General features: G+C 34.6%; 1 protein-coding gene across 1 annotated transcript in view; it reads right to left on the bottom strand.

Moving 5' to 3' along the window:
• Positions 1-862: 862 nt before the first annotated feature.
• LOC108911403 (Kv channel-interacting protein 1) overlaps positions 863-10,552 on the bottom strand; it is a 162,994-nt gene continuing 153,304 nt past the window's right edge. The window contains exons 4-5 of the mRNA XM_018716335.2: positions 3,277-3,441; positions 863-1,146 (exon numbers count right to left, since the gene is read on the bottom strand). Of these exons, the coding sequence (XP_018571851.1) occupies positions 988-1,146; positions 3,277-3,441 (324 nt within the window). The 3' untranslated portion in view covers positions 863-987. The remainder of the gene's footprint in view (positions 1,147-3,276; positions 3,442-10,552) is intronic.

Raw genomic sequence — 10,552 nt, 5'->3', positions numbered from 1 at the left:
GGGGATTATCGGTAACAAATTAATTTGAGTCTAATATGCTAAGGAACAATGAATTTTAAATTCTTCGTACTTCTCATGGAATACGACGTACAGCTATGCTGTGCATTCAACAAAATGACAGTTATTTTGAGCAATTATTATAACGTGTTTTTTAGTTTGTAATAATGTCTTTTATAGTCAATAAGACCCCTACTGCTTTATTTGCAGTAAATTAGCGCTTCATATCTTTAATTTTAGCTTTGTTATTATTATCAATATTATATTTTAACAAAATAAGAGGCGGTTTTGCCTCAGAGGTACGGGCAAAAACGTATGTGCCATTATTTTAATAACTCAATAATTTTATGTTGTTCTTTATAAAATTATTATTTTTATTTATTTTTATAAAACTATAAATTTCCTCTTCATTTTTTTTGCTTCTAAATTGCAAAAGTTACACTTGATCTTAAAGGTGCCACTTTGCACCGCCCTCCCCTATTCGCATATTTTGTAATAGATTACATAATAAAAAAAGGTTAATTTCACTGGATGATTGATTGCAACGAAATAAATAAAGCAGGGTTTCTCTTTCCATTAAATTTCATATTTTAATCTACCTGTTACGAATAAACACAAATTAATTAATATTTATTGTAAATAAATAATCACAGGAATGCAGGCAGCCTAATGACAAATTATTTAACTAGCCATTTTTACTGTTTTTTATGTTTGAAATCTAAAATAAATTTTGATTTCATCATTATTTCTATAAATATTTGGTTACATTAAATACAAATGTTCCTTGTAAATACAGAAAAGTGGTATGTTTAGGCTTAAACTCTTTATTAAGGGATTGTAAAATACCAAAAATATGCAGCCGTCTTTCTAGAACAATACATTTTCCACCCCAAGCGTTATAAGCACTACACCACGTTCAATGTTCGATCAAATTGTCCATATTGTTTCTTCATATCCGTCAAAAGTCATTGGCAACGAACTCCACGATTATCATAGCACTACGTCGAACATCTGTAGCGACCTGGTGATAACATCGTCCTTGAGGCACGATTCCATAAATTCTTCTATAGTGATGACTCCGTCCTGGTTGAGGTCTAATTTTCGGAAGACTCTGTCTATTTGTTCTCGGGCCTTGCGATCATCCTCCACCTGCAACATGAAGCAATAATGGTAGGTATACTCTTCTCATGTACGTTCATAGATTTGCTACTTGCGTTAACTTGAGTTTAGTTACCGTCCGTCATCAAATTCAGTGATCTGATAGGATAATAAAAGGTCATATGATATTCTTGCAAAAACATTTTAATAGTTCTTGTGAACCAAAAACATAATTTTGATTATTTAAATTTAAAAATACGGTTTTCGTGATGAGCTGAATTAAGTGAATTAAAGCTGAATATGGTACAAGAAAAGTATAGGAATCAAAATCGAAGGCTGGGTAAATTTCAGTAAAATGGAAAGTTTTGATAAAAACGGACAAACTAATAAATATTCCTATGAAAACTGTACGGAAAATTATGCATACGTAGCCGCGTTATCGAAAAGAAAAAAAATTAGATTTGATGAATCAGGCGCAAAATTTTGTATGAATGTATGAATGGGCTACGATTTCAACATTGAATAGTTGGTTTACTCAGAACACTTAAAGGTATCATGGAAATTAATTGTGATAGACCACCGCTGTGGAGATATCTTCAAGGCATCAGTTTTAAATAAAAAAAATTCATAAGAAGCAGGTTAACATGGAACTGAAATGACTAAGTGATTTGAATATTTGGCAAAAATCTATTAATACTGAAATGAAAACACTTGGACCAAGTTGATAACCATGATGCTCTATCGAAAGGTTGGACTGACACTAGTGATCAATGTAAAACAAAATCATCATCAAACAGAGAAGAAATAACAATAATACTTAATATGCTTTAATTGTCAGTTAATGCACTTTAACTGGGTTAGTTGGAACGCCCTTATTAAAGCAATGTGTAACTTATACTACAAATCAACTTCAGGTTTTTTTAGGTACCTGATATAAGATATAATTTCAATAATGATACAAAATCGACTGTGAGTGTTTATCATTAGAATATTCTAAACCTAGATTGAAACCCAAACACTTGCTGGTTCTAAATAATTGTCAAACGTGTGTACAAGAAATTTAAAATAAAGCTGGTTTTACAACAACCTTTTGTGCAGTAACAACAGAAACGTTTCAAGGTATGCAGAAAATTTAATTCTGGTTCTGAAACTGATGACATCAGGGATTGTAAAAATTAATTGAAACTAGGTACAACACTGCTACAAAATAAAAATTTTTACATGGGACGCTGTCATCTTCATCTAAAATAAATTAATAAAGCATCACCACAGGCTGGTAATCATTGTATTGTCGGTGTTGGATTGGTGCAAACTACATATTGATAAATAAAGAATACAACGTAATTAAATAAAACCACTACATTTGAAAAACATTTCTTCTTTTATAGCTTAACAATTTTTTTAAGTTACGTATTTGTATATCTAATTTGTATACAAACAACTTTTTATGTAGTTTTTAATTTGATGTTTCATATAAAAATAACCAACTTCTTGGTTTGTTTGATCTTCTCTATATACAGGGTGTTTGGTAAGTCGATGCATTCCTTGCAGGAGGTTATAGTACAATTGATTTGTAATATATTTCCTTAATATACTATATTCCGAAAACGCTTAGTTTTCGATCTACAGGGTGTTAAAGTTTTAATAAATAAATGCAAATTTATAAATATTACGGAAACCGCTAAGAATATTTTAATGAAATTTTACAGGCTTTGACAGTTAACAACAATACATGTTTTACGATAAAAATATTATTTTCAGTTTCACCAGGCGTGCGCACAGGCACGTCTGAATATTTTTATAGAAAAAATGATACGCCACTGATTTTTCTTCCTTGATCAATTTGGAAGAGAAAAGGTATCTTGACTGTTTTTCTTATGACGCACCGTTTTCAAGTAAAAAAATTAAAATCGATTTATTGCATGGCGTAATCCGGTTTCAATAATTTGAAAAATAGCAGCATGCACCAACTTACTAAACACCCTGTATAACGGTAATACACTTTCATTTTTATGTGGCTATGCCATCTACTGTATTTTGTATGTTTGATCCCAGTGAAACTAATATAAGTAAATATAATAAAGGATTGCGAGACATGTTTTGAAGTTGATTTGATAAAATTTTCTTTTCCTGTGTCTCTCTGAAAGAATTCAAACAAATAAGAACAAATACTTTTGTTACCTGATGTGCTCGACGACCCATCAGTTCGTGGACAGCGACGACAATTTCGGACAATTCTCCTCGACTTATGCAACCATCGCCGTTGACGTCGTACAATTTGAAAGTCCATCGAAGTCGTTCGTACACTGACCCTCGTAACAGTGTGGAGAGGGTTATAAGTAAATCCTGGAAAATACATTTTATAATGTACAATTAATGACTTTGATGTAAAAATGGATTAAGTCTACTCTAGTTTATAAAAGTTGACTTTTCTCCACTGTGATACATTTTATACAGTTAGAGATCTGAGCAAAAAGCTATCTAAATGATAGTTGATTGTAAAAATTCATGGCGGTTTTTAAATTCAGCCAGTCAGCTGCTCTGATATCAGTTTATAATCCGAAGCTAAGGATAAACGGATATGGGACGTTCCATGAAATATTTACCAATTTCCAAATATTAAAGCTATATGCAAAGACGTTTGATGGCTCAAAATCTTCCTTATGTCACACACTTTCCAATGCGTAGTGGCTTATTTTGGAAATTCAATATGACGGCTGTATATGGTTCCATATCAGCGAGGAGAGAGTGAAAAATCACTTTCAATTTTCGAAATATCAGTATATTCAGCAAGATAAGGTCTAGAAATAGTCAAAAACACAATTATTAACTAATATTGAACCTAGAAACCCTAAACCTAAAACCTAGATACATAAGGTTAGACAATTTATAATAACACTCGGCAAAGTACAGGGTCCATTCGAAACATCTGGTTATCATTTTTAATGACTACAGAGAGACTGTAAACCATGAAACCTGAATACCTTGACCGCAAGAACCTGAAATAGAAACTGCAATCTCGTATATGCGTTGTATGGAACTGCAAAACAATCTTAGATTCGTTTCCATTGAAAACAATTAATGTTGTTTCAGTAATATGGAGTAACATTGAACCTAAAAAACCCTAGAAAAAAACTAATTAACCTAGAACGAAGCCACATAGCACATCAAAAAATTTAAGGTATTAGCTACATGGCTTTATAGTTGTTGATAATACATCCTCATATGTTTAGACATTTTAAACATTCGATAAGTTTCAATTTTCATGAACATTTCCAAGATTAAAATCAAATTCCGTCAAACTCATTAATAGTCTTAAAATGTATGTTTAAGTTCAACTGTGACTAATTATTGATATTAATAATTTAAGGACATACGTGAGCGATATTTTAAATTTAACATATTTCATTTCTTGCAAATTAACTATCATAATAATTGAAAATTGTATTTATAACATCCTTGAGAAAATTATATTTTTATTGATTTTAATGACAGCACTGCCGTCTCGTCCGTTTTTTGTCTAACGTATTGTTTCGTACTAAACAAATAACTTAATTTCGTACTTAATATGAGAATTACATAATAATAAGAAGCTCATTGTCTTGTTACGCTGCCTTATTGAAGTACACGTATTAATAGTTGTATCGTGAATTTGTTAGTATAATGGCATTGAATATAAATTAATTCTAAAATTAGTAGTACATGTATTCATGTATATGATTAGAAGTTATTGAATGATATTGGTTGTATAAGGATAGGTTTAATTTCATGATGAAAATAGATATAATAAATTATACCTTCATAAGAGAGACTTGGTTTACTTCGTAAACGCAATGTGTTAAATAAATTTTATATTTTATTTAGAATATAAAATTTTTAAATGTGTTAGTGATTCAAGACAACTCTCTGAAATATATTTCCCTTTGTATTAACTCAGCTGTAAAACATTAAAATTTGTAACTATTGAAGATACCAGGAAGTGATGAAGAAAGGTGTTAACTTTTATTTTGACACCCATGCAGATAGTTTATTGTAAGAATTAGGAAAATGATATACAAAAGTTTTAGGACTTCCCACTTTTGGACACCTTAAAATAAAAAAAGAAATACTAAAACATGTAGAAACAAAACCCATCACAACTTCACCTTTTTCATATAGAACATTATATACAGGGTGATTTCACTTTAAATACAGAAACTGCAGGAGTAAATTCATTACCAAAAAATAAGTACAGTTTGCTCTATAAACTTTTTTCCTGAGGGCCTCGGTATTCGAGATATACGGTGTTAAAGTTTACAAAAAAATATGATGTTTTCTGCTATATCTGCATAATGCGTTGACGGAATTGAGTGAAATTTACTACAGCGTATTCACTTAATCAGACTTTTTATTGAATGTAATATTAACGTTGTGGCTTTAAACAGTGGCGTGCTACTGGCGGTGCCGTCCCATTTTCCTAAGAAAAAAATACGCCACTAGCGTTTTTTTGTAGAAATAATTTACGTTAAATGAATGAAAAATGTTTCTTGGTGTTTTTTAATAGTTGCGGCCGTTTAGGAAATATTTGGGCTTTTTTACGTTTTATTGAATTTTCCTAATAAATTAATCCATTTATTTGATGAAAACTTTCTGGTTTTAACTAGTGACATGTTACTAAAACGTCCGCCAACTTTTCCTAAGAAAAGAATGCGCCATTGGCGGTTTTTTGTAGAAATTATTTTATTTCTGGAATAAATATCAAACTAAATAACAAAATAACATTAGCAAAAAGGTCGAGTAAGTAGTTTTAAGTAACGAGTCCTCCAACGATTGTCCAAAACGATGTCCTTCCGCATCGATGCACTTTTGACATCTTCTAATATATTTATAGAGGATCTTATCATGACATGATTTTCCCTGAGGAGATTACAATTTTCCTCTATTCTTTACCACAATTCGTCTCGTGTTCAAAACCCCAACATGAACTTTAGAAAGAAATAAACAAAGCTAGTTATAATATTAAAACGAGGTAATTGTAAAGCTTACTAACTGATAATGCAGACAAAAGATTCAATTTTTGCTGATGGATTTTAAACAAATAAATATAAATAGATGGACTAAATTTGCGCCAAATAAGTAAATTATCTCCTAAACAGCTGCTACTATTAAAAAAATACCAAGAATCACTTTTTATTCATTTAACGTAACAGTACCTGAATTTAACATTATTTCTACAAAAAACTGCCAGTGGCGTATTTTTTCCTTGGGAAAACAGAGCGGCACCTTCACTAGCATACCACTTATTAATGCCACGAAGTTAATATTACATTCAATAGAAGGTCTAATTAAGTGAATACGCTGTAATAAATTTCATTCAAATCGTTCAGCGTAATATGAAGATATGACCGAAAAAATATATATTTTTTAAACTTGAATACTGTATCTTGAATATCTCGTCCCCCAGGAACAAAAATTTATAGAGCAAACTCTACTTATTTTTTGGCAACTAATCTATTCCTGCAGTATTTAAAGTGAAATCACCTTGTATATTTTTAAATATTCAGATATAAGCGCTTTCTCAAGCCGACTCTAGATGATGTGGTCTTATGTCAAACATTCGTCAAACACAAATGTCAATTATTTGGTCTATAGTGCCATGTTGTATCATACACGATGTACCTACAGATGTGTAACATGAGCAAATGACCATAGAAAATATAGTACTAACGTAGAATGAAATGTCCCTAACATTGCCAATAAACCGCGAAACAGCGCCACGTAACGTTTTGGAAGCTTACTACTACTTAGCTCCTAATGAGTAGGCAACACTTTATACTTTGTGAACTGATTACAGCGCCATCTANTGTGTGTGTGTGTGTGTGTGTGTGTGTGTGTGTGTGTGTGTGTGTGTGTGTGTGTGTGTGTGTGTGTGTGTGTGTGTGTGTGTGTGTGTGTGTGTGTGTGTGTGTGTGTGTGTGTGTGTGTGTGTGTGTGTGTGTGTGTGTGTGTGTGTGTGTGTGTGTGTGTGTGTGTGTGTGTGTGTGTGTGTGTGTGTGTGTGTGTGTGTGTGTGTGTGTGTGTGTGTGTGTGTGTGTGTGTGTGTGTGTGTGTGTGTGTGTGTGTGTGTGTGTGTGTGTGTGTGTGTGTGTGTGTGTGTGTGTGTGTGTGTGTGTGTGTGTGTGTGTGTGTGTGTGTGTGTGTGTGTGTGTGTGTGTGTGTGTGTGTGTGTGTGTGTGTGTGTGTGTGTGTGTGTGTGTGTGTGTGTGTGTGTGTGTGTGTGTGTGTGTGTGTGTGTGTGTGTGTGTGTGTGTGTGTGTGTGTGTGTGTGTGTGTGTGTGTGTGTGTGTGTGTGTGTGTGTGTGTGTGTGTGTGTGTGTGTGTGTGTGTGTGTGTGTGTGTGTGTGTGTGTGTGTGTGTGTGTGTGTGTGTGTGTGTGTGTGTGTGTGTGTGTGTGTGTGTGTGTGTGTGTGTGTGTGTGTGTGTGTGTGTGTGTGTGTGTGTGTGTGTGTGTGTGTGTGTGTGTGTGTGTGTGTGTGTGTGTGTGTGTGTGTGTGTGTGTGTGTGTGTGTGTGTGTGTGTGTGTGTGTGTGTGTGTGTGTGTGTGTGTGTGTGTGTGTGTGTGTGTGTGTGTGTGTGTGTGTGTGTGTGTGTGTGTGTGTGTGTGTGTGTGTGTGTGTGTGTGTGTGTGTGTGTGTGTGTGTGTGTGTGTGTGTGTGTGTGTGTGTGTGTGTGTGTGTGTGTGTGTGTGTGTGTGTGTGTGTGTGTGTGTGTGTGTGTGTGTGTGTGTGTGTGTGTGTGTGTGTGTGTGTGTGTGTGTGTGTGTGTGTGTGTGTGTGTGTGTGTGTGTGTGTGTGTGTGTGTGTGTGTGTGTGTGTGTGTGTGTGTGTGTGTGTGTGTGTGTGTGTGTGTGTGTGTGTGTGTGTGTGTGTGTGTGTGTGTGTGTGTGTGTGTGTGTGTGTGTGTGTGTGTGTGTGTGTGTGTGTGTGTGTGTGTGTGTGTGTGTGTGTGTGTGTGTGTGTGTGTGTGTGTGTGTGTGTGTGTGTGTGTGTGTGTGTGTGTGTGTGTGTGTGTGTGTGTGTGTGTGTGTGTGTGTGTGTGTGTGTGTGTGTGTGTGTGTGTGTGTGTGTGTGTGTGTGTGTGTGTGTGTGTGTGTGTGTGTGTGTGTGTGTGTGTGTGTGTGTGTGTGTGTGTGTGTGTGTGTGTGTGTGTGTGTGTGTGTGTGTGTGTGTGTGTGTGTGTGTGTGTGTGTGTGTGTGTGTGTGTGTGTGTGTGTGTGTGTGTGTGTGTGTGTGTGTGTGTGTGTGTGTGTGTGTGTGTGTGTGTGTGTGTGTGTGTGTGTGTGTGTGTGTGTGTGTGTGTGTGTGTGTGTGTGTGTGTGTGTGTGTGTGTGTGTGTGTGTGTGTGTGTGTGTGTGTGGGGCCAGATCGCCACAAGTGGCCGCCACAAGTACCTAGAAGCAATTACTAGTATCTATTCGCTACAGATAGCCGTGCGGTTAATTTTTTAACTGGTGGCTGCCACTTTTCATGATTTTTTTTTCTTATCTGTTGGAGTATAGGTTAGACGGCATATCCCAAATAGCAGGACGATTTTAAATTTTGGATATAAATACATCTTCAACTGTATTGTCCACCATGACTGTGTTTGCGCCGAAAGAAGAGTGGCTGTCGTCAGCTACAAGCAGCGAGGTACGACTTCTGCCACAGCGTGTGGCTCGATCGAGCCACTGCCAACGGTGTGTTTGCGCTGAACCTATTTAAACTACATACAAAATACAGTCCGCAGCGTGTAGCAGCCACCAGTGGCGACCACACGTGGCTGTGTTTGCGATCGGCCTTATGAATTATCTGCATGACAACCACTTTTGTTTACGTTACAGAGCTTGATAATGGTGTCCGTATATTCAGGAAGGCTCATTTTTTTATGTGCTCCACATCACATATCACATAATATATAAGCTTATATAAATTTGGCAGGTAAAGACATGCGATCTCGATATGCACCATCCACATGACGCAGCATTTATTTATGTTTGAGATATACATTATATACAACCGCAAATTTACAAACATGTTCACATTCTTGTCCAAACCGTAGTGCATTTTAAAAAACTGGATTTAACTAAATCTCTTAGTAACAGTCATTTGTTTCATACTTTAGCAACCAAACTAGATTTAGTTAAATTGTAATTAAAATTCATTTTATAAACTGACCCCTGATCATTTTTAATTAACAGGAATCCAATTTCAACACTTGGTTCGACTCTAAAAATTCATTTTATAAACTGACCCCTGATCATTTTTAATTAACAGGAATCCAATTTCAACACTTGGTTCGACTCTAAATTTAATCTAGATTTGTTAAATCTTACGGTTAATCCAAAATTGATAAATCGGCGGTGTATATTTAAACTTGGATGTTTCTAATTTCCTTTTCCTGTTGTATAAAATGTTCTACTTAAACCAATATTTATTCTGCTCAAAGTGTAGATATCCGAGGCACGTCACTGAGTCTAAAACGCCTACGACGTATTAGATAGAATTGCTTGACCGAAATGTAGCCAGAAAAACACCGAAAAGTGGATCGTTTAATACAACGGCGCCTCGGGGTATCCTGAAGAAGCGTAGAAGGCCCACAAAAAAGATGGCTAGACGATATTACACAACATGTGGAAGCAGTGTTGCCAGATATACCATTTTTATGGTATTTATACCATTTTTTCACCTATCATACCTATAAGTTTTTTGAGGATACCATTTTCCATTTTTCTACCATTTTTTGGCTGCAGATACCATTTTCCTACCATATTTTTAACTGTACAATTTTTATGTAGGTATTAACGAAACATGGCACATCACTACTCTGACTCTAAAACACGTAGGTCATGCGTTAAACTCGATTGCTGGATACATATTTGTTTATCTTTTAGTAAACAATTTATAAGATTCTTATGATTTAGCCGAATTATGGGGGATGAAAAAAAGAAACGTGCCCTACGTATGACAAAAAAAAACAAATCCAATTGATTTTTTAGAAGTTATCAATATTTTGCTAAACAACAAATTGAAGCCACATTAAACTGCGATTGCAAATAAATCTTGGAATAATTTAATTTGAACGGCCATTATAATTATAAATAATAGACATCAATTATACCATTTGTCAAGCCAGGTTAACTTTTAACAGCATCTATTTTGGTCCCGCTAAATTTTAACAGATTTGGTTAAAATAAACCCATTACAATTTTTATAGAATACACTTGTTAAAAATTAACCAAAAGCGTTGCAGAATAGACCCGTTTTTTGTTGCTTAAATACATGGTTTAAAATACAAATTCAATAGTACTGTTGTTTTTTACTTATTGATTGTGTAAAACCTTGTTATTTTAGTGTTATCAAGATACCATATTTGTCAGCAAAATACCATTTTTTTCAAGTGTCGGATACCATATATATTTTTTTTCATCTGGCAACACTGC

This window comes from Anoplophora glabripennis, unplaced genomic scaffold (genome assembly GCF_000390285.2).
Source record: "Anoplophora glabripennis isolate ALB-LARVAE unplaced genomic scaffold, Agla_2.0 scaffold563, whole genome shotgun sequence".
Lineage (NCBI taxonomy): Eukaryota > Metazoa > Arthropoda > Insecta > Coleoptera > Cerambycidae > Anoplophora > Anoplophora glabripennis.
This window is presented reverse-complemented; position numbering and strand designations above follow the sequence as displayed.